This window comes from Excalfactoria chinensis, chromosome Z, assembly GCF_039878825.1.
Source record: "Excalfactoria chinensis isolate bCotChi1 chromosome Z, bCotChi1.hap2, whole genome shotgun sequence".
Classification (NCBI taxonomy): domain Eukaryota; kingdom Metazoa; phylum Chordata; class Aves; order Galliformes; family Phasianidae; genus Excalfactoria; species Excalfactoria chinensis.
Genome location: NC_092857.1, coordinates 32,370,752 through 32,398,608, shown reverse-complemented (window position 1 = coordinate 32,398,608; position 27,857 = coordinate 32,370,752). Strand labels below are relative to the sequence as shown.

General features: G+C 41.7%; 2 protein-coding genes across 3 annotated transcripts in view; both read left to right on the top strand.

The window, feature by feature from the left end:
• The first annotated feature begins 2,015 nt into the window (after window positions 1–2,015).
• PLIN2 (perilipin 2) lies at window positions 2,016–16,257 on the top strand. Of its 2 annotated transcripts, XM_072360153.1 has the most exons (9): window positions 2,016–2,147; window positions 4,966–5,022; window positions 5,113–5,308; window positions 5,946–6,028; window positions 6,563–6,848; window positions 7,152–7,336; window positions 8,028–8,162; window positions 8,828–9,118; window positions 15,311–16,257. In XM_072360153.1, exons 2-9 carry the CDS (start codon window positions 4,993–4,995, stop codon window positions 15,443–15,445), a joined length of 1,341 nt encoding a protein of 446 aa, XP_072216254.1. In that variant the 5' UTR covers window positions 2,016–2,147; window positions 4,966–4,992; the 3' UTR covers window positions 15,446–16,257. The 2 variants fall into 2 exon arrangements, with proteins under 2 accessions (XP_072216254.1, XP_072216255.1); XM_072360154.1 differs by lacking the exon at window positions 15,311–16,257 and having other exon boundaries at window positions 2,021–2,147; window positions 8,828–11,272.
• Window positions 16,258–16,851: 594 nt separating this feature from the next.
• HAUS6 (HAUS augmin like complex subunit 6) overlaps window positions 16,852–27,857 on the top strand; it is a 31,120-nt gene continuing 20,114 nt past the window's right edge. Inside the window, exons 1-9 of the mRNA XM_072359534.1 lie at window positions 16,852–17,077; window positions 17,321–17,416; window positions 18,080–18,152; window positions 19,233–19,362; window positions 19,920–20,067; window positions 22,158–22,223; window positions 22,348–22,399; window positions 22,646–22,819; window positions 27,558–27,739. Coding sequence (XP_072215635.1) covers window positions 16,944–17,077; window positions 17,321–17,416; window positions 18,080–18,152; window positions 19,233–19,362; window positions 19,920–20,067; window positions 22,158–22,223; window positions 22,348–22,399; window positions 22,646–22,819; window positions 27,558–27,739 — 1,055 coding nt within the window. The 5' untranslated portion in view covers window positions 16,852–16,943. The remainder of the gene's footprint in view (window positions 17,078–17,320; window positions 17,417–18,079; window positions 18,153–19,232; window positions 19,363–19,919; window positions 20,068–22,157; window positions 22,224–22,347; window positions 22,400–22,645; window positions 22,820–27,557; window positions 27,740–27,857) is intronic.

Below are 27,857 nucleotides of genomic sequence, written 5' to 3'. Positions count from 1 at the left end.
TTTATATTCTAACATATGTATTTGGTACATTTCCACTAACAATTCATTGGCTAGAAAGCAAGCAAGTTCCATAACAAGTCTTCATAACCAGCAGAGTTTACTTTATGCCTAGGTACAAAACATCCCTGTTTATTCAGACCTTCTGTCTCCTTTCCAGACCCTCAGTTATCAGTGAGTCAGCATTTGACAAGGCTGAGCTGACCTCTCCATCTCCCACAGATGAGGGTCACAAGGATGATTAGAGGCAGGAGCACCCCTCCTACTACGCAAGGCTGAGGGAGATGGACTTGCTTAGTCTGAAGAAGGAAAGCCTCTGGAGACACCTCACTGCAGCTTTCTGTTACTTAAAAGTAGTTTATAAAGAGGAGGGAAACTGACTTTTTACATGGGCAGATAGTGATAGGGCAAGGGGGAAAGGTTTTAAACTAAAAGAAAGGGAGGTTTAGGTTAGTTATTGGAAGTTCTTTACTCAGAAAGCGGTGAGGCAATGGCACAGTCTGCCTAGAGAAGTTGTGGATGCCGCATCCCTGGAGACATTCAGTGCCAGGTTGCATGAGGCTCTGGGTGGTGTCCTGTGTCATGCAGGAGGACTGGAACCAGATGGTCTTTAAGATCCCTTCCAACCCTAGTCATTCCGTGATTCTGTGATAGCCTACCAGCCTTCATGTGGAAGGCTATTAAGCTGCAGGGAGTTGGCTGGGGTGCAGCTGCTGCTTGGGGATTGCTGGTCTTCAGTTGGTGGGTGTGATATTTGGTATTGCTAGTGGGGCACCAGTTGGTGAACAGCTGTGTTGTTAGCTGGGACAATAGATATTTTACAATACTGTAGCATGTGAGTAATAGGCAAATAAGAGGGAGAGATGATCTGCATATTTTGTTGCAAGCTTTTGCTAGAGGTTTTCTTTTCCTTATGTAAAGAGCTTGGGTCTTGCTTGTCAGTCCAATGAGCAAAGGTGCTGCCTTTCTCCCCTTCTGGGTAGATAACAACACTTCTTACTGTACTGCTCTGTGTTGGAGGAATTTGCTGTCCTGATATTAGTGAAAAGAAGGAGAGGTTTACTGTTTTGAGCAATAATAATTTGAATCTGAATTTGTTCGACTGAGTTATGTTTGGGATGCAGCAAAAGGGATCAGAAGGAGCATAAGGGAAACCAGGTATTTATTTCTTAGAGATAAATCAGTTTTCATCTTTTTTTTTTTTTTTTTTTTTTTTTTTTTTTTTTCCCCCCCCCCACCTTAAAATAAATAAATAAATAAATAAATAAAGCTTTCTGGCAAAGAAGGTAAAATTTCATTTAGGAAAAAGACCCGTGCAACAGTGACACGAATTATTGTCAGGCCCTGGAGACCCAAATCTGTTGTGTCATGCAGATCCAACAGATCCGACTCCCTGTCACTATCACAACAACCAGCCTAATGCAACTTTACTAGTCCATATGCATTTGGATTGCTGCCCGGAATGGCTTTCTGTGCAGCTGTCCTGTAGATTGGAGGGTTGCTTATTGGTCAGAAGCTGTTAGAAGTTTCAGCACACTGAGAATGCACTTGAGTTTGCAGACACTTCCTGCAGTCTGGCCGGCCTGCTGCTGTTCCTGCTTCCAGGGAGGGTGGCTCTGGGCTAGAGGTGCTGGGTGGTTCGTTATTTCAGACTAGTGCAGCCCAATCTCTTGCTGTATTCCTTGCCCAAATGGACAAACGTGACAAGAGAGCGAGCATTTCACCTGTAACTTGTCCTCTCCTGGCTCCGCTCTCTCAGGACCTTGTGCCTGGCCAGAGGTCTGATGGGCTGCTTCCTCTGTTAGAATCCACCCTCCTGCTGAGATGCTCGATTGCAACACGGGTAATTAATTCAGTTCCCCAGGCCTGCTGGTGATTTCCAGCAGTTGAGCAACCTCCCTCCTCCAGCCCGGCGCTGCAGAACCGCACGCTCCGCAGCCGGTGCTGAGGGCCGGCACAGCACGTTGGCGGGGCGGGGTGCAGGGCTGTGGTGACGCGCAGCTCGGGGAGGCGTTGCTCTCGCGAGAGCGGAGCGGCGCGCGGCCAACGGCGGCCGCTCCCCATAAAAAGCGGGACGCGGCCGGGCCTCCGCACTCTGCGGCGGCGCGCGAGCTCCGAGGCGGTAGCTGTGACGGCGCATTTCTCCCCGGGTGAGTACCGCCCGCTTCTCGTCTGGGGTTGCGGGAGCTTTCGGCTACCTTGATGCCGGCTCCGCAACATGGCTGAGCTCGGTGGCTGCCTGCCGGTCTCGACGGGGGCTGCGGCTTCCCGCGCCGCGGGGCCGCCCCCGCTGCCTCCGTCATCGCCTCGGCCACTCTGCTGCCCCCGCGGGCGGCGGGAGCCCGTCCGCTGCTCGCTGCGTTCGCTGCTCTCCTCCGGCGTACCGCCCTTGTGTACGTCCTCACCCCGCGGTGAGGGAGATCTGGCCCCCTTTCCAGCTGTGATGGGGTGTGGGTCCCGGGCTTCTGCTCTGCCTTTGAGGGCAGGCCTAATGGAGGCTTCAACAGCACGCCTTTGTAGTTCTCCATCGTGTAACGGGAAGGAGTTTTGGTTTTCCCAGAGGAGAAAGTTACAACGTCCCGTTGCTTTCATAAGGGTGAAAAGGAAAACTGCTGGGCTCCTTGACAGAGCTTTCTGAACTGCGTGTTGCTGCTACTTTCTTGCATGTCGTTCTCTTGCCTTTGTTTATGCGGGCTCTTCTGGAACTTGAGAAGCGCTGTGTGGAGCTATAAGAGCGAAGGGTGCATCCTGGCAGATTTAGTGCAGCCTCTTGTTTGCATTCACAGGATGATAATGAGGACACGTTGAGTTCCTTTGTGATACTGCAGTATCTGTTTCTTTTTCTGAGTAATGAATGGGAAGTGCTACTAGTGTTTTCTCCATGGGAGTGCATGTTGGAAAGTAATAAAATACTGTAGGCTTGCTGACAGCTCTCCATAGGCTGTTTTAGACTGGGCTTGCTAGTAAGCAATTCTAAGCTTAATAATAAAGGAAGACTGCTTTGTGTCATGGAAAAGTCAGTGTTCTGGATGTCATAGGGAGGCAACTTGTGAGCAAGGTGAACAGTGTGAGCCTTTGGTGATGTAACTTGAGTTAGAATTGTATTGATGTTATTAGTGCTTCTTTGCAGTCTTCCAAGTGTTCTCAAGAGCTGGGCAACAATGATGGCTCCCATTTCAAACTTGATTCAGTTATGCTAACTGGAGTGAGTAATGAATAAAGCTACTCATGGCAGATTCTTCATCCCTCTTTGAGACATCTGAAATTAGAAGTTTAGTGGACTGTTAGCTTAAGAACAACTGTGTGGCTTTTCTTCCAAACTGGCTTTACAGTTAGGGCCAACTATGTGCATTTCTTGTTTGAAAAATGAGAAGCTAATCCGCTTGTCTTTTTTTTTTTTTTTTATTTTTCTGGTGAACTGCTGTAATTAAATTTGTTTGTTGTGTGTTATAGAATAACAGAATTACCGGAGCTGGAAAAGGTCTCAGAGATCACCCACTCCATCTGTCCACCTATGACCAATATTTTCCCACTAAACCATGTCCCTTAGCACAACATCTGAGTGCTTCTTGAACATATCCAGGGACGGTGATTCAGCTACTTCCCTGTGCAGCCATTCCAGGATCTGGCTGCTCTTCCTGAGAGGAAATGCTCCTAATGTCTAATCTGAACCCCCCTGTTTTGCAACTTGTGTTCATCCTCTCTAGTCCTATTGCTGATTACACAGGAGAAGAGGCTGACTGCCTCCTTGCCACAACTGCCTCTCATGTATTGTGTAAAGAGCTGCAAGGTCTCACCTGAGCCACCTCTTCTCCATACTAAACATGCCCAGTTTCCTCAGCTGTTCCCCTCAAGACCTGTGCTTCAGACCCTTCTCCAGCTTTGTTGCTCTTCTCTGGGCATGCTCCATAGCCTCAATGTCTTTCTTATAGTGAGGGTCCAAAACTGAACATAGTTCCTGAGGTGCATCCTCACCAGAGCTGACAGGGAAATGGTCACTTCCCTGCTTCTACTGGCAGCACTGTTTCTGATACAGGCCAGGATGCCATTGACCTTCTTGGCTATCTGGACACATTACTGGCTGTCTTGCTTCAATTATCAGAAACAAGGTTTGTGATAAGTATACCTAACATGAGTTAAAGACTCAGAATGAAGCCCAACCAGTTTGTTATTGAAATCTTAGTTAGCTAAGCCTGGAGATGGGAAGAAGGATGAAGAAAGTGATAAGAAAAAAGAGATAACAAATTGCAAGGGCTCATCATATGAATGCAGAGATGGCTCCCCCACAGTATTGTTATGTTCTGTGATTCTGGGAACACACACAGGAAAAAGTTTGTGCCTTTATTTTTGTGGAATGCTTATGTATGTATTTATGTGTGTACATATATATATATACACATACACACTGTATAGTCTGGTGCAGGCTTATCAGCATCACATCAGAGAAGCTAAGGGCCCCACACAAGGCTGAGCCTCCACATCTTGGGAGTAGCCTGGAATGTGATAGTCCTCAAGACATTCTCCTTATCTTCCTTGTTCTTGACACCCCTGTGTAGGCGGAGACACCTCCAGTTGTCCCTGCATTCCACAGCAATCTTTGAGACAAAAGGGTTTTTTGTTTTTGTTTTTTTGTTTTTTTTTTTTTTTTTGTTGTGTGTCTCACAGTGGTTCATGTTTTGCCAGTCATCTACCAAAACTTCAGGTCCATTTCTTCCATATATCTTACAGCCACTCTGCCCCAAGCCTGTGTCCTACTTGTATTGCTTAACCCAAAGAGAGCACTTAAGAAACAAAACTTTCAAACTTCAAATTAATATGGTAAAATATAGCTCTTGCTTGCAAGAAAGTTCCCATCTTTAATCTTCTTTATCTTTGAGGTGATAACAAAAAAACTGTCAGTTTGAAAGCCTTCTGTTTAGATTAAGTTATTTATGAGGATATGCTAACTCTGATGTGCTCCTCTCATAGGCTCTGTAAGATTCAAGACCTGAAAAAATGGCATTAGCAGCAATTGATCCACAACAGGTAAGTTCAAGTTAGCCCAGTAAGTGTTAGCATTTTTTTAACTGTTTGCTGAGAAAAATGAGTAAACTAATCTATTTTTTTTTCAATCAGAACATTGTGTCGAGGGTAGCAAACCTTCCTTTGGTGAGCTCCACCTATGATATGGTGTCTACAGCCTACATCACCACGAAGGATAACCATCCCTATTTGAAGTCAGTTTGTGAGATAGCTGAGAAAGGAGTGAAGACAATTACTTCAGTAGCCATGACTAGTGCTATGCCTATCATCCAGAAACTGGAACCACAAAGTAAGGCTAATACAGGGTTACTGATAACTTTAATTCAGCTGATTGTTTTTTATATACAGATGTTCTTATAGTTTAGCATGGTTGTTCTGGTTTTGAGCTGACTGAACCTGTTGCTTTGTTTGTTGAGTAACTGATGTAGCTGATCACGTAATGGGTGTGATTTTGGGAGGGGGAATTCCAGATGCTAAGCAGATTCAAGCTTTTTTAACACTGAACTGACTGGCTCCTCTTGGCTTGCACGGTTGATTCCGTAGTCTCTTGCTCAACACCTTCCTCACCTCTCACCTACTTTCAAGTGCTACTTTGTACTTTCTCTCTTGTCACACAGTTGCCAAATTTAAATAAGACTGTTGTAACCAGGACCCTTAGTTTCCTAACTCTGGCAGAAGGCCCTGTGCCTCAGCTTGTTGAAACAGTCGCTTGTAAGGTCTAAGAAAAGACCTTTTGTCAGCAAGTGGGTTTGCTTACCTCATGGTAAAAGCTGCCTTCTTTTTGAGGCTTAGTTGCCTCAAATCTTACTGAAAAGGGGGGACGAACTACTCTAAGTTTGCTGTTGCATGAGTTCCACTTCAAGAAGAAATATCAGTTGGAATTAAGGCAAACCAAAATCTTTAATCAATTATTATTTCTTCTATAGTTGTGGTTGCCAACAACTATGCTTGTATAGGTCTTGATAAAATTGAAGAGAGACTTCCTATTCTGAATCAACCCACTGACAAGGTAAGTCCTTTCCATGTTCATGTACTAAGGAGAAGAGCATGTATGTTGTTTGTAGTTTATGTTGTCTCTAAAAATGCAAGAAGAATTTCTATAAACCACACTTGCTTCACAGATTAGAAGCCATGAGGAGCTAAAGGGTGTTTCTGTAGAACAGCTTCTTGATTTTTTTGGAAGATCATTAAGCCCTGGTTTTCTTTTTTTTTTTTTTTTTTTTTTTTTTTTTTTTTTTTTCTTCTTTAAAAGAAGTTAGCCCACTATTTGACATAGGTATAGCTACTCTTCCCTGGTGGATTTTTTTTTGAGTATTTTTTTCCTGTGCAATATGAAGCAGGATATGTGATTTGCATTACTGAAGGGTTTTGAGCTGAAGGCTGTGTGATAGTCATACATATATTTTGTCCATCTGTATGCTTCTAATGCAGTTTACTCTTTGGTAACTGAGACTGATAAAAACTTTAGCATAATTGTTTCTTGCGTTATGTAGCTCTCCCTTGGAGATTTTGTTTTTGTGAACTAACCTGTTTTCTTTGGCAGGTTGTTGCCAATGCTAAGGGTGTAGTTGTTGGAGCCAGAGAAGCTGTAACAACCACTGTGACTGGTGCCAAGGAAACTGTTGCTCACAAAATCACTGGAGTTGTGGGCAAGACTAAAGAAGCAGTGCAAGACAGTGTAGAAATGACTAAATCTGTTGTCAATGGAGGCATTAACACTGTTTTGGGAAGTCGTGTGGTGCAGATGATGAGCAGTGGAATGGACAGTGCTCTCACTAAGTCAGAGACCCTTGTAGACCAGTATCTCCCACTTACAGAAGCAGAACTAGGTAAGATCATTTCAAGGTTTATATTTGTTGGTATACTTATACTGGAGAAAAATAAGCAATCATTTGTTTAATGACTCACAGTGGAGGGAGGGCCACGTGCTTCCCAAACCGCCTTGTTGATAGATAGATAAATAGTCAAGCAGAATGAATGTTAGGCTCCTATACTTTAGAATTCTGTCAACTAAAACTCCAGTTAAGACTGTGAGCAAGTCCAGTATTCAGTTGTTACTAAATGAACAAAGTTGCCTCCCACATCTAAAACTTTCTTACACTGGTCAATCTGCTTTCTTTCCAATTTCCCAGAAAGAGAAGCTGCAAAAGTTGAAGGTTTTGAAGTTGGAGTTCAAAAGCCAAGTTACTATGTTCGACTAGGATCTCTGTCTTCAAAGTTCCGTGCACGTGCCTACCAACAAGCCTTAAACAAAGTGAGAGATGCTAAACAAAAAAGCCAGGAGACAATTTCTCAGCTCCACAACACTGTTAGTCTGGTGAGTTTAAGCTTTCACTTGAGGTATAAAATGAAAATGTTGGTGTAGTGTTAGAGTAATGAGAAAAGTGACATGGGAAAATGGGATTGCTCCCTGATTAAATGCATTTTTCAAAATATTAAGAGCTTCACATTTGGTGCTTTTCACAACCAGACAGGAGAGGTCCTAAATCAAACTGATCTGCAAACAAACTACCAGCTGCTTTTAATTTTGAGCGCTGCAGAAATAGAAACAAAATGTTGAGAGATATTACTGCTTTGATACAACTTAGTGAAGAAAGTGTCTTGCAATTTGGGAAAACTTTAGTGCTTTAATTCCTCTGTATTTAAAAAAAAAAAAAAAAAGATGCTTCATGGGCTTGCTCTTCTTGCTGTGGGTGTTTAAGCATTTCTGGGTACTTCAGTAATCTGATCTGCATACCTTTATGTACAATAGGAACTGTACATAAAGTTATGGTATTCTATGTACTTCCAATTCCTTTGTGTAGGAGGTTAGTGGGGGAGTGTAAAGTAGTTCAAGTAGAGAGAAAAGTAAACTGCTTCCAGTTTTCTAGCTTTCTCTTTAAAGAGAAGCAGTGTGCTACATTTTCCTAAAATCACTTATCCTGAACTTCAGATGCTCAGAGGGTTACAAAGCCCTGATGAAACTGTTTTGGACTCTTTCTTTACTTCCTTGTTTGGCTGTATTTCAGATCGAGTATGCCAGAAAGAACATGAATAGTGCCAATCAGAAACTTCTTGGTGCTCAGGAAAAGCTTTATCAATCCTGGGTAGAATGGAAGAAAAATACAGGTCAAAATGATGGTGATGAATCGCATAGTGCTGAGGTAAATAGACATAAATGTAAACTAGAAATAAGTGCATTGCATACTGTCAAGGTTAATATTGGCAAACTAAAAGTCTGTATAGTGCACAACATCCTAACAGCACAGAATACTTAGGAGCAAATGTGGAATATGAATGCTGAAGCCCAGGGCATCTACTAGTGATTACTGTGAATTACTGACTCATAAACAAGCCTGCTTTTCTTCAAGCACTACTGGATTCATTGTCTTTTCCAAAAAAATAGTCATTCTGCTCAACATATGAGCTTGTGTAGTATCTGTATCTAAATCAGCTAGGATTCCCTTATATGGCCAGACCAGAAATAGCAGCTACTTAGTATAAAGCAGTTTGAAGAATAGTCATGTAGCTTTGAACAGTATCTTATTGATTAGAATGTTTACTTGCTGTGATTTCTTATCCAGAGATGAAACAAGAGCTTGCTTATCTGTTGCTTGGAAGAAGCTATCAATGTTTCCATTCCATAAAGTACTTGAACTTTTAAAGAAGTCAAGTACTTTCAAGTTATCCCTGGCTCTTCATTCTTAAACTTTACTACATTGTCTTCTTTATCCTATCTCCTTTTCGTTCTCCCTTGTGTCTTGAGCAACATGAAGCTAGTTACAGTCACTAAAAATACACTAATGGACTGTCATGCTTTTATTTCTAGCACATTGAGTCAAGAACTCTAGCTATTGCACAGAGTCTCACTCAGCAGCTTCAGACCACCTGCCTCACACTGGTTACAAGCATACAGGGGCTGCCACAGAGTGTGCAGGATCAGGTTTACAGTGTTCGCTCAATGGCCGGTGATGTCTATGAAATCTTCCGATCAGCGTCCTCCTTCCAGGAACTTTCAGACACCTTTCTTACTACTAGCAAAGGACAGCTGAAGAAAATGAAGGAGTCTCTGGATGATGTGATGGATTATCTTGTTAACAACACACCGCTCAACTGGCTGGTAGGTCCCTTTTACCCGCAACTGCCTGGCACTCAGCATGCTGAGAACGAAGGTGAAGGGGAGAGAAATTCCAGCCAGGAAGACAAACAGCTTGAACACAGTACTGAGTAAAACTGCACAGCATGTGTGTACCCTGCAGACTGGCCAAACAAGTGATGTTTAACAACTGTAGCTGTCAAAAAGCCTTAGAGAGAAAACTTGGAGTTGTGAGAAGAGGCACTCCAACAAATGATTAGTAAAGCTATTCTAAAACAAACATGTGATTAAGTGCCTAAAAATTGGCAGCTTACAGTTGTCAGGATGCCTTGTTTGTCTGTAAAGTTAAGAAACCTCACCTTGCTTATTAATGGCACTAATAATTTTATTCTAAATTAGATATATCACAATTAAAAGCATTCCATTTGTTTAATTTCTTGTCAAAATACTCTCAGAATGGCTTGGGTTGGAAAGGTCTTCAGGCATCACCAGGTTGCCAGCCCTTTGCAGGAAGGGTTGGACAACCTGTTCCAGGGCCCCACTCACCCTCTCAGTGGAAAAACATCTCCTGGCATCTAATCTAAATATTCCCTCCTTTAGTTTGAAACCATTCCCTCTTTTTCTATCACTATCTAGTGATGTATTAAAAAAAAAAAAGTAAAAATTTCTGTTTATAATCCCCCTTTAAGTATTGGTAGGCCATAACAAAGTCTCCCCACAGCCCCAAACCCTTCAGCCTGTCTTAGGGTGAGAGGTGTTCCCACCTTCTGATCATCCCTGTCTCCCTCCTCCAGACCCTCTCCAAAAGCTCAGTATCTTCTCTGTGCTGGTGGCCCCAGACCTAGATGCAATACTCCAGATGGGGCCTCATAAGTGTGGAGTAGAGAGGGATGCTTACCTCTCTCACCCACCTGGCCACCTCCTTTCTGATGTAGCCCAGGGTACTGTAGGCCTGCAAGCGCATGCTGTTAGCTCATGTTAAATTTTCACATCTACCAGGATCCCTCAATCCTTCTCAACAGGGCTACTCTCGAGAAGTTCTCCCAGGCTGTATACATATTTGGGGTTACTTTGTTGTACTTAAAGTTCACAGGGGCCTGCCTTTAGAGTTTGTCAAGGTCCCTCTGGATAGCATGCCTTCCTTCTACCATTATCTACTGCACCACACAGCTTGGTGCCATCAGCAAACTTGCTGAGTGTACACTTGATCCAATCATCTATATAGTTGATAGAGATTTTAAAAAGTACTGGTCCCAAGACAAACCCCTGGGGAACACCACTGTATTGGTTTTTAATGTACAGATGGTAACAAAATGTACAGAAGATATAAGTGAATAAGTAAAGGAAAAACTCACCAATGGTGGTGCCTTGGCTGAAGAAGCTGGGGCAGTCCTCCCTGGTGAGCGATCTCCAAGAGATACTGCTTCAGTGGGAGTCAGCCCTTAAATGAGGTCTCAGAGGGGATGGAGTCGAGCTCCACCCCTCCCGGGAGCACAGCTACATCACTCTCACCTGTGCTCCCACAGCTGACCCCATACTTGCCTCAGATGATTAATCAGAGGTTCAGGCTGTGATTACCAATCTCCCATACAACCACCCACTGCTGGCCTCCACCTGGACAGTAAGCCATTGACCATAACCCTCTAGCTGTGGCCTTCCAAACAAGTCCTTATCTACCAAATTGTCCACCCTTCAAATCTGTATCTCTCCAATTTAGAGATAAGGACGTGATGGGAAACCATGTCAAAAGCCTTGCAGAAGTCCAGTATGTAATAGCCTTACATGCTATGAAATGCATTTAAAAGCTTTGCATTCTAGCCAAGTATACTTAAATTCTGTATTTGCTGCAGATTATGCATTTGATTATTATTTTGTATCTGGCTGTCTTAAATTAACTGCTACTTAATTCATGAAAATAAGTGCAGAAATCCATAGCAGAAAGTGGGGTTTCTGACTGAGTCAGCTGGAGTTAAATGCTGTGCCAGTGCTCTTACTAACAGTATAATTGTATTACACAGCAACTTGACTAAATCATTATCAAAGTGTATTTTTCTTAACATGGTATAAAGATGAGATTCATGCTGTTTGTACCCAGGTGCCTGCTGTTGTATGCTTTTTGTTTTGTAGCCAACGTTTTGTAATTCATTTTGTACCTTAGTAATAAATGCTTTAGCAGCCAAAGTCTGTCTCCATTTGAGTGGTGTGCAAAACATGTAACTTGCTGTTCCGTGACTCTTCTCAAGCTGGGTCTCAGAGAAAGCAAGCTTGCATTGCAAAAGTAGACATTAAAAATGTGCCTGTACGTGTGTATGTGTATAGATAAGTAATGTCTTGTAGCATTTCCTTCCTCCTTTTGAGTTCTTGTATACCGTTCCATTCAGTCTTTGCTTTACTGCTGTGTTTTATGGTGCTTACTGTTACCTGCCTTTAATGATCTAGACTGTGAACATAGAGATGGTCTTACAGTGACTAAAAAGGATATAGACAAAAGTCAACGTTCCCTTCACTTTAGGTGTTGTCTGAGTATGAGATTCCCAGCTACCTGCTTTGAATGCTGGCTCCCTATGACCAGTATAAATTATTTCTTTGTCTACCCTCTTTTGTAATTGACTGATATGAATTTAAGACTCAAGACTTTGGAGTTGTTCACTCGTAAGTCCATGGAAGGAAATGACTGTTATTCAGAAAACAGTTTCCATGGTTTAAAGCTCTCCAAGTAAATCTTGTGCTCTGTGCATTGCAGTCATTTAGTGTAGCAGCAATGGTCTTGGTTTCAAAGAGGTAATCAAATAGTGTGGTGCAAAACTGGAGTTCAAAGTATGTCTATCACCTAGTCAAAGATACATTTAGGTAGCATGTTTATACATGGAGCAGTACCTCCTTTCTGGTATGGTTATGAGTGCTAAAGCAAGTTATATCCAGACTGGCCATCCTATGGGAGTAAACTAGAACTTTCGGAATGTTTTTAAAAAAAGCATAGTAAGCAAAATTGTAATGACAGAGGACTGTAAGTAAATATTCCAAAATTTCCAGCCTTAAATATTTGCTTTTTGCATGGGGGATTTTTAAGTCTTAAGTTAACATGAGGCAGCATGATATCTTCCCATCTAGAGCCTGACTTAAGCCTCTTGTAATTCTGTCAGCAATTAATTCTGTTTCAAGCATTGACCGAGTTGTTTTTAATCTCCGTTTGTAGTAAGTGTTACATGATCCACCCTCTGTAGCAGTGCTTTGGAGCAGAGTGGAGTTAATCAGGCCTGCAAGCAGCTGTTAATTCAAAGAAAAGAATCCCCATTTTTATGCATATATTTTTTTAAAGCTCTGTTATGGCTGTGGATCTCATACTGAAAAGATGAATCAAATAAGGTATATAAATGACTCATTGTCTGAGGGGTGAGAAATAAACAATAGTAATTGCTATTACTGCAACAATATCTTTCTGCTCTGCCTTAGGTTGCAGTGCAGGATCATACTTACTCTTTTAGAGGGCTAACTAGCTTTACTAATGATCAGCAAGAAGACAAAACAGAAAGCATGGGGGAAAAAAATTTCCAGTCAAGTCCTGAGAAATGTTCATCTCCCTGTGTCTTGTTGTGTGGCTTCTGTGGAAGTTATTTTGACTTTTTACAGCTGAAGTACAACTGGTGTCCACAAACAGAGGAATGTCTGGTTAAATATTTATATAATGTCTGGGCTGACAGTCTTTTGTACCAAAACACTGTACAAAGAATTTCTATCATTGTACTGTGGTTTCTCTTTTAACTTGCTTAGAGAGCAAGTGTACAGAATATTGAGCAATTAGGAACCTGTGGCTAAATAATGATGAATTAATATGATCCTGAGTTATTATATCAAATGCAAGTCCTTGGACTTAAATTATTATGCTTTTCCTAATGAGGAAAGCACTGGAGCTTGAACTGAACTGCAACACTAACTTATGTGGATATGTTCTTGCTGCTAATCTAGATTATCCTTGGACTATATTGTAATTACAACACTCAGATTAAATTTTTGTGACTTTTTCTAGCACAGCTTGAAAGAATGTGTACTAAGCTGCCCACTAGAGTTAAGGATGACTTAGATATCTTCCAAAGTCATATTTTTTTGCAGCAGTATATGAAAATTTGTGGACTGAAAATGATTTACTTTCTATTAACTACTGAAAACTCAAATGGAAGGAGGAAAGCCTAAAATATTAACACAAGCCTACTCATAAATTATCCCTGTAATTTTACTTGTTTCTTAATTATTGCATGTATCAACAGTTCAGATACACTACACAGAAACTCTGAATCATCAACTTAGTACACTTTTAGTTTAAAAAAAAAATAAAACCAACACAGTGGTTTTGTTTGGGCTAGAGAGCTGTGATGTTTTACAGAACTGTGGAATTGCTTGAGTTGGAAGAGACCTCTGATATTTTATTCCATTCATGCTAGTTGAAACTTCTCTTTTCAGTTCCCGTTGTTCTACTGTTACTTATCATAGTTGGCTGAAAAGTATTAAGTACAAGCCTTCATAAAAAAATAAAAACAAAAAAAACTTGAAGCTTGACAAGCATGTCCATAGCAGCATACATGCTAGCAAGATCCAAATTACCAGATTTATGTAAGCAATAGATTTGCTGGGTTGGAAATCTCTTGAAATCTTCAGTTTTGTAGATCATGACTTTGTGTAGTATTTTCTAAGCTGAAGCTTACAGTGATACTATGGAGCTAGTGAAATAGTGAAAGGATTTAGGAACAACTGATAGATCATTTATGCATTTTAAAAATAAAAAGCTTAAAAATAAAAAGTCAAAACAAAACAAAAAAAAGCAAAAACCAAAAAACCCCCCAAAAAAACAAACCATCCAAAATAACACTTCTCTAAGGCAGCAGGTTAAAAAGAGACATAAAAACAGAATGTTGAGCTTAATTTTTTTACTTTTTGAGCATGATCTGCTCATTATTTGCATAATCAGCAAATATTAAATGTACAGCTTGCTGGTGGTATCGTGCAGTGTTTTGTTAAAGTTTTGTTAAATTACTATGGCTGAAAATAGATCTCTTTTGGATAATACTGTCTCTGATGACTGAAGACAAGTTCTTGTTCTGAAAGCAAACAAAATAAGAACTACTTCTTGAATTACAACTGGTTCAGCTCCAGAAAAAAAAAATAGCAAGAAAAAGAAGGTATGAGTTCAAAACTAAGTTTATATTGACATTAACATGTGGTTTCTAAGAGAGCAGAACTGCTGAAGTATGTTTTGCATAATTTCATACAAGGATTCTGTAAGCTTTATGCCAATCCATATAAGAAGATCTAACAGAATCATATGGGAGCGTGGTATGAAGAAGGGTCCTATCTGACCTTATTTTCTGTTGCATACGTTGACTTACTAGTTTATTCCAAATTCTTATCAAGTATGAAATGAGAGTATAACTAAATGCAACATTGATATGAAAGTGAAGGTCCTTTTCCTAAGCATGCCTATAACATCAGGAGCTTGCACTGCTTTGGCTACATTGGTGCAGATAATAATGTGTTCTCTTTTAAAATAATTTAGCATGTTTACAACTGAGATAAATGATAATGAGACAAATCCTGTTTTGCTTGGCTGCACCAATACACTCCAGTTTAAAATTGTTTCATGACTGTGAACATCTTTAAAGTACGTTAATGGGGTTAACTGCATATAGCATATGTGCTAAGGAAATCAAGAAAGCAGGGACTTTAGTCAGAGAGGTTGACTGCCCTATGATCAATAGGATCAACATGTTCAGAAATAGTAGAAATATCTTGTTCCTAGTTTATAGAGGAAATTATAACTGATCAGACATACTTGCTGAGAATGGAGATGTCCCTACTCATTCTAAATACAGAATAGTGGTTTGGATGAAAGGGATATCCAGTTCCAACCCTTGCTGTGGGCAGGAGCACTTTGGGCTAGATCAGGCTGTCCACGGCCTCATCCAGCCTGTTTAGCTCTGTTCTGCTTCTACTATAAAATCTGTCTTCTAAGCAACTGTTTTATAGCTTGCATAATATTTGGCCTTACAGTTAATGTTTGGCCTTCAGTCACATGTTTGTGACTGAACATATTTCACTCTATTCAGTATTTTGGGTCTGATTTCAAGAAATGCTGAGCATTTTCGTCTCTTGATTTCAGTCAGGAGTACTGCAACATTTATTTAGTTCTGCTTTTGAATTTATTTAAATTTTGTTCCTACACAGGTTCCAGATTTCACTATTACAGACCTGTCTTCAGAGTCAGATGATATCCCAGACATCTTGGATTTGGACGAAGAAGACCAACAAGACTTTTCACGCACAAATGGCCCATACAGTGCAGGGCAAAGAGCTGAATGAAGAGAAACAGAAAAATGTTTTGTTTTGTTTTTGATACATTGTATTTTTGCCACGTTTAACTTATATTTCTCCTTGCAAAAGTTGAATCTACTTAGCTTTGGACTTCTTTTTTTGTTCTTTTTTTAATCAGAGCTGTTTCTTCTAGCTGCATCAGAACTCTGACTACTCCTTCTAAGGACCGTATGCTAGATTAATTCATTAGCTTTTGTGTTAAGCTCCTGCTCTACAAGCTAAGCCTAACAAACATATCCAATGTTCTATTTGTTAATTATTTGTATAGCTGTTATGTTCTAAAGTTGGCAACCGCCAAGAGAACACCCCAGTGCTTTGCATAAAGGGCTGCCAACAAAGGAGTTTATGAGGATTTGCCCCACAGCTTCTCCTTCCAGTCTTTCCAAAAAAGCTCTTCTGCATCTACCTCTTTGCTGCTGGGAGGGGCAGGAGACTTTGGCCATCAGATTCTCTCAGGTTCGTTTTTCTTGGCTCTGTGTCCTAACAGCGTAGAGAAGGGTCCCTTTGGCATGAGCGCTTTGTTCACAACAGGATGTACCTTCTCTTCACTTTGTCTTGTGCATGCAAAAATGTTGGCCATCCTGATGCTGACTGTTGTGAGGCCTCAAAGCAGGAGAGGGTAAACGCTTAAAAAGCGAGTGGAGCATGAGAAAGGATGGCAGCTGGAAACGGAGGGGGAAGATACTGGGAAAGGAGAGGGAATAGAGAAGGGTAAGGTAGAAGCAGATTTGTGATAAGAAAAACGTTAAAAAAAAAAAAAAAAAAAAAAAAAAAAAAAAAAAAAAAAAAAAGCCAAGAAAGCGAATGGAAGGCAGGGGTGTTTCTGCTGTCAGCGGTAATCTTCTCACGATTAAACCAGCTCTGGGTTAACTGTTTGCTAGGAAATGCCGAACCCGCGCTAGATGCGCACACAGCGCTTCCTGCGTGAGCGGTGCCGGCCGGGCACAGCTCGCTGCGTTTCTCTGGGGATCAGGCCGCGCCTGGGCGCGGGGCCGGGCGGCGGCAGGGGCGGCGCGCCTGGGGATGGGCCTGGCACCGCCTCCCCGACCGCGTCCGGCCACCGAAATGCCTTGAAATAAAAGACTGAACTGCACAGCCTGCTGTCGGTGCGAGTTTTCTTTGGTTTTCTCGGTGAGATTATATAATGACCTACGCCACAGAGGCCCCGATAGGCCAGCCCACCCCTGCAGGCCTGGCGGTAGGCCTCCGCTCTCACCGGGCCCGGAGCGCGGCGGCGGCCGGGCTCTTCTGCGCATGCGCCACTCCTCCTGGCCGTGACCGAACTCCAGTTCCCAGCATGCAGAGCGCCAAAGGGGCTCCGGCTTTGGCGTCACCACCGTCTCGGTCCTGTCCAATCAGCACCCATCCCTGGTCTCGCGGCACTGAGGCGCGGCGAGTTTGGGCGGGAAGCGGGAAATGGCGGGGTGGCCGTTGTGGTAGGCGGCTGGGGCCCGGGGTCTACTCTGCAGCTCCTTAAGCGTAAAGGATGGACAAGAAGTTTCCAGACCCCGTGGTCGCGGCGAACTGGGAGAAGGAACATCTCTGGTTTTACCTGTTGGCTCTGGGCTTCGATCCGGAGGATGCCATGAACAGTTGCGGTGCAAAGCTGATGCTGGGACCGTAAGGCTGAGGGAGGGCCGGGGTGGAGGAGGGTGCGGCTCCGTATCTCCCAGGGGGGCTCTCCGTGGTCCTCCAGGGCTCTGGGTAGTGCGTGGCGCGCTTCAGTATTTAATCTATAATTTGTAGTACTTTAACATAAAATAAGTTCTGCCTTACTCTTAAGTGGTGGGTTAAACGTTCTGTAAGCTTGCCTGCTTTGCTCCTTCCCATGTGGTTCCCATGTGGTTGTATGTCTGCTTTTAGGACTGCATTTGACAAGCCTTACTACGGGGCTTTCCAGGCTATTATCAAGTTCTTGTTCTTTAAGCTGGACCAAGAGCGGGCAGAAGACACATTCAGGTCAGTGTTTGTCAGTACTTGTTTGGTCCGTTTTATTTGTGTCATAAAGAATATGGTGTAGCAGTTAGTGAGGGGAAAAAAGCGATCTCTTGAGGAATACTGTGGGAAAATCTCATGTTTTCAATGGATTTATTTCCCTTCTATCAGTACTCTATAAACTTGCCTTAGATACAGTGGCTGTACTTTGATAAGTTTAGTAAGTTTCTAGAGAAGCAAAATAATCTGTCTCTGCATTTTGTTTTCCACACCAAACACTGGGTAATTTCTCCCAGGTTACAGATTGCTGCTGAAAATCTTCAGTGTGATGAGAATTGTATCTTGTTTTCTGACATGACTGAACTGCTTTGGGTTACTCACTAAAGAAACTGGGGGGAAAGGTTGCTGTTAGTAAAGCTGTAAGCATTCAGACTGCTTTTTCTGAGTCTAAAACAAGTACAGACAAATCTCCCCATGAAAAAGTCCATAATTTTTGCATCAAGAAAAGTCTTGTTGTTTAATAAACTTCTTGCTATTGCTGGTCTGGGCATCATGCATCATTCTTGGACAGCATCACAGAAAAAAGTTTATTTACAACATATGAACTGTGTAACTGAATACTTGGATATATATTTAAAAATTATTTTTTTTCTTTCTCCTCTCCTATTACCTCTTTAAAATGGAAAGAATGGATGGAGATGCAAAACATATGTACCCTGAACTTCTGAAATTGTGCAGCTCATGGCTAAAAGAACTTTCAGTAAGTGTTATGAGGAGTGGAAACTGTTGGTTTCTCTGGCATAATTCTTCTTTTCTTGTTGTTTGTTCTGGAGGAACATAACTGAGTTTTAAGTCAGAGGAATAGGTTTTAACTGGTGCCTTACTTCATGTAGTGTCATATAACCTTCCTTAGTAAAAGCTGTGTTATGACAGAGGTTGAATCTTGGATCCAAAAACTGCTATGTATTGGTTCTGGTTGATCGTATTTGGTGGTTATGGAATCACAGAAGATCCTGTATTAGAAGGAATACAAAAGCCTGTATGTGAATCCTTGTATGGATGAGTCTGCTGAGGTTACTCTGGAAGTGCTGCCTCCTGCTTATTTCTTTGGAAACTGCAACAGATAAAAAGAGCACAAGGAACTGATAATTTCAGTGATTTTTAATTTGCTCTAACTTGGGCGAGACTTGGAAAAATTAAATGGAAAGGTATTTATTGCTGTAAAAGTGATTTCAAAGTGGTTTCTTAAGGGAACTGTTATAAAGAAACAAAATTTCTTGTTTTACATATTGATTTATTAATCCTTCTCGTGCTGTGTTTGTTTTAATAGGAGATCTAGAAATCAGGTCATTATATACTCAAGTGCTTTTCATTTCGAGTAACAGAGGACACGAAGATATCTACCTATACAAAAAAGCAAAAAAACCAAACAAACCCAAAAAGGCACACCTTAGTAAGGTCAAGGTAGAACAAAGTACACAGATAAGTTGTCCCAGCAGAAAATTTGAAGGAAAGCCTGAATGTTATTGTAAGGTAGAGATTACTGGTAGGAGCGGGGAGGGCAGAAATTTCTTTTGTTTACTTAACACTTGACTTTGCCTTGAAAGTAATTTTTTTGTATTGGAACTGAGGGTGGTGGAAGAATGTTCAGAAAATGTTAATCTCTTTCTTGAACTAGAATAATCATCAGATATAGTGACAAAGCAGATTAGCTTTGCATCCTACTTGCTAGCAAGTCCAATGAAGTGCTTCTATGCTCTTTAAACAAACATGTATGTTGGCTGATTATAGCTGTTATTTCCTTGGCTAATTGTATGTTTAAAATCAATTTCACATCTAGAATGAAAAGGGAAGTGGTATTCCTCAAGTTGGAAATTTGCTTCTTTTTCCTTCTGGTAAAAAATTTGTCCATCTAATGTATCAGTTTGCAAGGCACGTACTAATTAAGGATCTGAGAAGGAATTCTGCAGGTAAGCTGTCATGGAATAGTAACCTTATACTGTTTATCACTGATGATTAATCAGCGAAGTCCTGAATGTATGCCAAAGGCTGAGAGTCGGTCTCTATCAGTTGCTTAGTTCAAAATCTTTCACAGAGTTGCTGTGTGCTTGCATAGAGCTCATAGAACAATACAGGTTGTGTGGCTTACTGTTACACTGCAAATCTTGGTCCTAGGTTCATGTATATAACGTTGTCTGTGCATGCACATGATTATTTACTCCAAAAGTGGTGATGTTTTTATTTTAATTATTTTTCCACAACTTGAGGGATTCTGAAGGATCTTGACTATCTGTTCTAGGCATTTTTTGTTTTCTTGGCGTAAAGAATGGGGAATAGGTGTGAGAAAGAGGGCAAATGTACACAATGGATAAAACTGTCAAAAAAGACAGTATACTGCATAATCTGCTTTAGTCCAGGTAAAACAGGCAGCCTTATGTGTGGCTCTCTTAATTAAAACTAGGGAGACTAGAAAGTTGTCTGTTTGCTGAAAGTGAGCCATGCAATCCAAATATTAATTTTCTTTTAGGCCACAATGAATCTTCTGTCGAAAATGTATGCTTCAGACCTGAGGGTACGTATCAGGCAGATGAAAGATGCAAAGTGGAACATAATGAACTTTTGCAGATTTTACTGAGGAAGAATTACATCATCCGAAAATATGAGAAAACATCTTTGTGAGTAACGCATTTAAAGAAACAGTATTTTCATAAAAGTTTACTTTTTGTGTGTGCTTTTGAAATGATTTGAGCAGGATGTATCTCACTTCCTTTGTGCGTTGTGCTGAATTCATTACTTTGCTTCCCATTTGCCTCCTTTAATTAATAAATTTTAATATACTGTTTGTAGAAAATTACTTCTTCAGTTAGGAGATGCTGTGTATTGGAAGATGCAGCTACCTGGTCGCTAACAATGAGTATGCAATTCTGCATGTGTAGCACTATTTGAAGGATCTTACATGGGAAGATAACAGTTGCAGGATATAATGCGTAGTCTTTGCTTTATGGTGTAGGGTACATGCATTTTATTTGCATAACTCTTAGTTAATTCACCAAAATTTGCTGTTCTTTCTTTATCTAACACTGTCAAATATTTTTTTTTTAAATTTTGGGTGGTACTGCATGGAGCTGAGATTTGGACTCAGCGATTCTTGGGGTCCCTTTTAACGTGGGATGTTCAGTGATTTATTCTTATGAAAATGGCTCCCAATTTGGTAAGAGATAAAAGGAGCTCTGTATACAGACACAGTGTAATTTAATGTGTCTGTATAATGTAATTTAATTTCACAGTGTTTAGGTGAAATACTTCACGTGATTGGAGAGGTGTAGTGAGCAGAATCAAGCTTTTTAGGAAAGAGCAGAACAGGAGGAGGGATTACAGTGTAGGTGAAAGAGCAGTTTCAGTGCATGGAGCTTAATTATGTAAAAGGAGACCAGTCCATTTCATGCTTTTGGATCAAAATCAGAGATGTCACCACGAAGGGAGGCGTTGTGGTGAGTCTGTTACACATTCCTTGATTAGAGTAAGTTGATAAAGCCTTCTTCAGACAAATCAAACAAGTTTCAGGCCTGCAGACTCCAACACATACCGATGACTACAGTTTATGCTGACATTTGCTGGGAAGGCTGTGCAGTGGTGCATAAGCAGTCTAGGCAACTTCTGTACTGCACTGAGGATGACTTTAATGCAGTCACTGGGTGTGCTGAGTAGGAGTTATTTTGGACTGACTTACTTAATGGAGACTTGTCTGGAGGCATAACTGTCAACAAGAGCTTTATCGTCAGCACAGCCAACATAACAGAATTTAAGATCCAAGGGAATGCGAGGAACTAGAATTTCAACTAGAATTGAAAAGATGCTGAAGTTAAGAGCAGATTTCCACTTGGCACCTGTTATGATATGTTTTCTGGGAGGCAGTAGAGCTGGAAGGTTTCAGGATATTGTCAGAGAAATCATGTTTAAAGCTCAGAAATGGTCCATCCTGTTACTGTTAGGTGGAAGTAAAAAAAAGCAACAGAAAACCAACCATTTGAAACAGTAAGCTGCTGTTAAAATTCAGAAGTTAATAAATAGCTTAAAAGGTGGTAGTGTTCCAGATAAGGATATAGAAATATCTTTCAGGTATGCAGCAATACATTTAAACTACCTAAAGGGTGATAATGCCTCAGTCTAACTGGCAGCTGGTCATGAGTGGAGTTTCTTTGGAGCTGATGCTGGTTTATTCCTTGTTTCTGGATTTGATCTAGAGTTTATATTATTCTTTACTTTTATAAAGACTTTATAAAGGTGCTTAACATGAATTTGCTATGACAGAGCAAGAGGCACAAGGTGCTTCAGAGGGGAAACTGGATATGCAAAAAGGTTTCTCATGTGAAAACAGTTGAAACACTGTAGAATTTCCAGCACAACTTTCAAGACTTGTCTTGACAGGGCCGTATACAGTTGCTGAATATATTTAAAGGTTTATATTGATAAACAACAAAGAAATTTTTAGAAGTAGTACATTTTGGGTCTAGTAAAAGTCAAGCCATTGCAATGGAACGCAACAGCTTAATTTACAAATATTGTGTGGCTTTTCTGGCTGTCTTTCTTTACGGTGTTGTGGTAAGGATCTTGTCTATCAATTTTTAAATTGTTCCAAAACAGCTTTGTTGTTCATATCTGGAAAGAACATAGTCATTTATTGAGTAAAATTCTGGAAGCAGCAAAGCAAAAACCTGAAATTTTGATAATCTGTGGTGAGGTGACTGTAATTCTTTTCCTTTAGGCGTTTAATTAAAGAAATAGAACAGATGAAATCTGAGTCTGCACACCTTCAGCAACAATTGCAGAAGTAAGTATTTCTCCTTGGAACAACATTAGAAAATAAACCAAATTTCTTATTAATTTATATCAAATATTATGGACTTCAATTTCATTGTAATCCACTTGAACTTTTGTCTTGCGTTTACATGTAGGATGGAACCAAAGGACCAAAATAAAAAAGACAGAGCTGAGAGAATTCAAAAGGTGAGCTTTTGCCCTTTTCTGCCCCTTCCACTGCCATGTCCCCCCCATTCTGCCCCCACCTTGTGGCAGATGATCACCAAATTTCTAACACTTGAATAATATTTATCCTTATACTGGTATTTCTGCTTGTATACCTGTGATTATGCTACCTAGCCATCTCATCTGTTTGTATGCTATTTTGTTATTGTGCTATAGTATTATGGTAAGTGTTTCAACATAGAAGTTCTGTCCTTCTTTTCCATTAAGGTTCGCAGTATGTGGACATTGGTAATGAAAACTTTTACGTCTCTGAAAAAGGAAATGGAGATTGTAGACTCTGTGCTTGGAGGTTGTGTCGATCAATACGTTTTTGATGGAAGTACCATTGTTGTCAACGTCCCACATCTTTTGGTTGACAAAGTGGAAAATGAAATGCAAGAAGTAAGTAATTTTTGTCCATACTAAACTTTACTTTTTTTTTTTTTTTTTTTTTTTTTTTTTTTTTTTTTTTTTTTTTTTTTTTTTTTTTTTTTTAGTGTACTTAGATACTCTAGAATTAATAACTATGGTTCCTAACTGATTTTGTTTCCAGCATTGTTGCGGAGTTATCTAGATCAATCTATGTCTGTGATGGGGGCAGTAGGCCCGTGGCCCCCCCTGGCCCCCAAAAATGGCAAGGGAAAAAAGAGCTAGGCTGAAGGAAACAGAGCAGCAGCAACAATCTAAGGAGAAAAACTTACTTTACTAACTATGATATCAGAATGCAAGATAATGCACTATAATACAATCTAATTGAGATTCAGGCTAATAAATGAAGTAAAATGAGAGTTTTCCAAAAACTGAGAAGCATACTTTGAAACTGAAGGTGCACGGCTTGGAGGCACACCCACACCCGCTGCCAGGCAGTGAGAGAGAGAATGAGCTCACTTCTGTGACATCTTTTCCTCTGGGTGTGAGGTCCTCTGGGATACATAGTTATTCTCTGTGCTCCATGTGATGTCATGATGTGGAATACCAATAGCAAAAGTTGCAAAACCATGACATTCCACCCCTTATTCTGCATCACTGCATCATATATACATATATTGTGTATCTACATATATACACAAACAAACAATAATGAAAAAGCATTACACGCACAGGTCTATATACATAGAATTACTGACTGTGCTTCCCCAGCATTAAATTCCCTTGTGGTACACACTGAACAACCCTGTTTTTCTGGATCACCCACCCAGGTCCTTGGACAAAAACAGTTCTACAGAGAGGCTTGCCCTTTCCAGGGGCTGGAAGGACCCAAACTGCTTTTCCCATGTTCTTTATATTATTTACATGTACTGCAGGGACCATATCTCCCTTGACAGTATGTAGGGAGCTGGCAGGACCATTACAATTGGTAGATCCTTGGGTGTTGACTAACCAGCTGGCTTCTGGTTTTCAACCACATAGTTTTCAACAACCCATTGTATCATTCAGTTTTACCAGAAGCTGGTGCGTGGTAGGGGAAATAATAAATCAATGCCATAATCTTTGGCCCAAGTATTTATAAGGGAATTTTTGAAATGCATCCTGTTATTGGACTCAGTTCTTTGTGGAGTGCCATGTCACCACGGGACTTGCCTCTCCAGACCCAATATGGTGTTTGAGGCGGTAGCATACTGTGTATGTTTCAAGCCACCCAGTGGTTTCTTCCACCATGGTAAGTACATAACGCTTACCATTGCGAGATCATGGCAAGGTGACATAATCAACCTGCCACACTTCCCCATATTTACACTTTTGCCATTGCCCTTCCCCCCAGAGAGGTTTCATCCTCTTGTTTAATTATGGCACATGTTTCACAGTCATGAATAACCTGTGCAGTAGCGTCCATAGTTAAGTCCACCCCTCGGTCTCTAGCCCATTTGTATGTTGCACCTCTTCCTTGATGGCCCAAGGTCTCATAGGCTCATTGAGCTAGAAATAACTCTCCCTTGTTCTGCCAGTCCAAGTTTATTTGAGCCACCTCCATTCTGGCACCTTGGTCTAACTGATAGTTGTTTTGTTGTTCTTCAGTAGCCTGACTGTTGGGCACATGAGCATCTACATGGCATACCTTTACGTCCATATTCTTTGTTTGGGCAGCAACGTCTTTCCACTGTTTTGCAGCCCAAGTAGGTTTACCCCTCTGCTGCCAGTTATTTTTGTGACTCCCATTTACAAGAAAGGTTGTAAGGAGGATCCGGGGAACTACAGGCCTGTTAGCCTGACCTCGGTTCCAGAGAAGGTTATGGAACAGATTGTCTTGAGGGAGATCATGCGGCAGGTGCAGGATGGCCAGGGGATCAGGCCTAGCCAGCATGGGTTCATGAAGGGCAGGTCCTGTTTGACCAACCTGATCTCCTTCTATGATCCCATCTGCTGGATGAGGGAAAGGCTGTTGATGTGGTCTACCTAGACTTCAGCAAAGCCTTTGACACTGTCTCCCACAGTATTCTCCTGCAGAAGCTGGCAGCCCGTGGCTTGGATGGGTACACTCTTGGCTGGGTAAGGAGCTGGCTGGAGGGCCGGGCTCCTTGAGAGTGGTGGTAAATGGAGTCAAATCCAGCTGGCGACTGGTCACAAGTGGTGTTCCCCAGGGGTCAGTGCTGGGGCCTGTCCTCTTCAATATCTTTATTGATGACCTGGATGAGGGCATTGAGTGCACCCTCAGTAAGTTCGCAGATGACAGTAAATTGGCTGGGAGTGTGGATCTGCCTGGGGGTAGCGAGGCCCTACAGAGGGATCTGGACAGGCTGGAGAGCTGGGCTGAAGCCAATGGGATGAGGTTCAACAAGACCAAATGCCGAGTCCTGCACTTCGGCCACAACAACCCCAGGCAGCGCTATAGGCTTGGGGCGGAGTGGCTGGAGGACTGTGTGGAGGAAATGGACCTGGGGGTACTGATTGATGCACGGCTGAACATGAGCCAACAGTGTGCCCGGGTGGCCAAGAGGGCCAACGGCATCCTGGCTTGTATCAAGAATGGTGTGGTGAGCAGGAGTAAGGAAGTCATTCTGCCCCTGTACTCGGCATTGGTGAGGCCTCACCTCGAGTACTGTGTCCAGTTTTGGGCACCTCAGCACAAGAAAGATATAGAGGTATTGGAGCAGGTCCAGAGAAGGGCAACGATGCTCGTGAAGGGCTTGGAGAATCAGCCCTACAAGGAGAGGCTAAGGAAGCTGGGGCTGTTTAGTCTGCGGAAAAGGAGGCTGAGGGGAGACCTTATCGCTCTCTTCCAGTACCTGAAAGGTTCTTACAGTGAGAGTGGGGCAGGTCTCTTCTCACTAGTGACAAGTGACAGGACAAGGGGAAATGGCCTCAAGTTGCACCAGGGCAAGTTTAGGTTGGATATTAGGAAGAACTTCTTTACAGAAAGGGTAGTTAGGTACTGGAATGGGCTCCCCAGGGAGGTGGTTGAATCGCCATCCCTGGATGTGTTTAAGAGCCGTTTGGATGTGGTACTCAGGGATGTGATTTAGCAGAGGTTTTTAAGAGATAGGGTACTGGTTAGGCTGCGGTTGGACTTGATGATCTTCAAGGTCTTTTCCAACCTGGGTAATTCTATGATTCTATGATTTTGTTCCCACTGCTGTAACCACCCCCATAAGGCATTTGCCACCATCCATGAATCAGTATAAAGATAAAGCATTGGCCACCTCTCCCTTTCAGCAACATCTAAGGCCAGATGGACAGCCTTTACCTCTGCAAATTGGCTTGATTCTCCTTTTCCTTCTGTTGCAGCTTTCCATCTGTGATGCTTCCTCACAATACAATGTGATCCATCCATGAACAGGGCAAATTTCATTCTCTGGTAGTCCATTGTATGGTGGGGCCTCTTTAGCATGTGCTACCTCTTCTGCTGGCGATGTTCCAGGCTTTTTACCTTCAGGCCAGTCCATGATCACCACTAAGATTCCTGGATGAGGTTCCCCATCTGAGCTTGTTGTGTAATCAGCGCAATCCACTTGCTCCAAATGACATCAGTAGCATGCTGGGTGGAGGGAACCTTTCCTTTGAACTGAACATCCAGTTCAGCACTGGCAGTCAAGGTGCCACAAGGAGCTGCATTTCAGGACCGTCTACTTCAGAGGCAGCCTGAACCTCCCCATACGTGGCTAAGATCTCTTTCTCAGTTGGAATGTCTCTTTGGACCCCTTGTACACTCGACTCCAAAGTCCCAAGGGTTGGCCTCAGGTCTCTCCTGAGGCTCTTTGCCACAAACTCCAAGTGGGACCTTTCTCTCCAGCAGCACTTGCTGACTCTCTAGCTTATGAATCAACTTATGAATGGGGAGCAAGGAATCCATGTTGGTGCAGTAGTGCTGTCTGTGCGCCATTTTTGTTGCAGTTGGTACCCACTGCTCTTTTACTTGTAGCAACCCCACAACAAATGGATTTCTTGACAGGCCAGGCAAAACAGCTGCTTAATGTTGTCTGTATCTACAGCAGCTATTCTAAAGGCCCATTGATACCCCTTAGGATCCTTGAAATGCCCCCTTCTGAGGTAATCAGTAACAAGTATACACGGAGCCCCTGGGTCAGTCACAGCAGGATGTTTTTGCCAGTCTTTACCAGTGAGGCTTATTTCAGCCTCCAACACAGTCAATTCTTGAGAGCCCCCAGTTACTCCAGAAATATGGATTGATTCTGACCCTTCATGACTCGAGGGCATTAGAGTGCACTGTGCACTGGTATCCACCAGTGCCTTATATTTCTGAGGTTCTGGTGTGCCAGGCCATCAAATTCATACAGTCCAATAAACTGTTACCCCTTTACCCCTCCAAACTGAGGGCAGGGTCCCGCTATTCATCATCTGTAGTAACTGAGGCAACTATACTGGCGATTGATCTGTTTTGCAGGCCTGTTTATCTTTTCGGCAGTGTTTAACTGGAATAATTTAATTAATTGAAGCATTCTTAGTTCACACTGCTAACCAAGAAAACCAGTCTGAGCCTTAAATCAGAGGTGTGGATTCTTTCCTTTTTTTTCTTTCTTTTTTTTTTTTTTTAAATGAAACTGTCAGAACTGAATCGAAGTGCAAACTTTGAATCACAGTGCAAACATTATCCTTGCTGTGAATACAGAAGTTGTAACTTCTTGATACTGATGTGTTGTTACTGTTCAGTAATACATTTTCCTTTTGCTTGCAATATTTCAAGGTGTGCATTGGAAATTTATATGAAGATGAAAAACTGAATTTTTTAACAGTCATTCAACTATTAAATGAAGCCTTAAGAATTTTAAGAGATGAACGCTATCGGTTTGACTTGGAAAACTACTTGCAGCCCTTTGTGGATAAGATAAAGTTACAATATATACTACTACGTTTGGAAGCAGCGAGGTAATTCTCTGGAATTTTTGTCTAGTTCTCTGTTGTTTATTGTGAGAATCATGTCATCCTTGAGTTTTTTCTAAAAATAATTGCTTATAGTGAGAATGTGTAAATTGGATTGTTTTTC

Excerpts from the sequence above, each read along its gene's own strand:
- PLIN2 (XM_072360153.1), top strand. The coding sequence starts at position 4,993 with ATGGCATTAGCAGCAATTGATCCACAACAG. Across the intron at positions 7,337-8,027 it reads TCCACAACACTGTTAGTCTG|ATCGAGTATGCCAGAAAGAA; the intron begins GTGAGTTTAAGC and ends GCTGTATTTCAG. Across the intron at positions 8,163-8,827 it reads ATGAATCGCATAGTGCTGAG|CACATTGAGTCAAGAACTCT; the intron begins GTAAATAGACAT and ends TTTTATTTCTAG.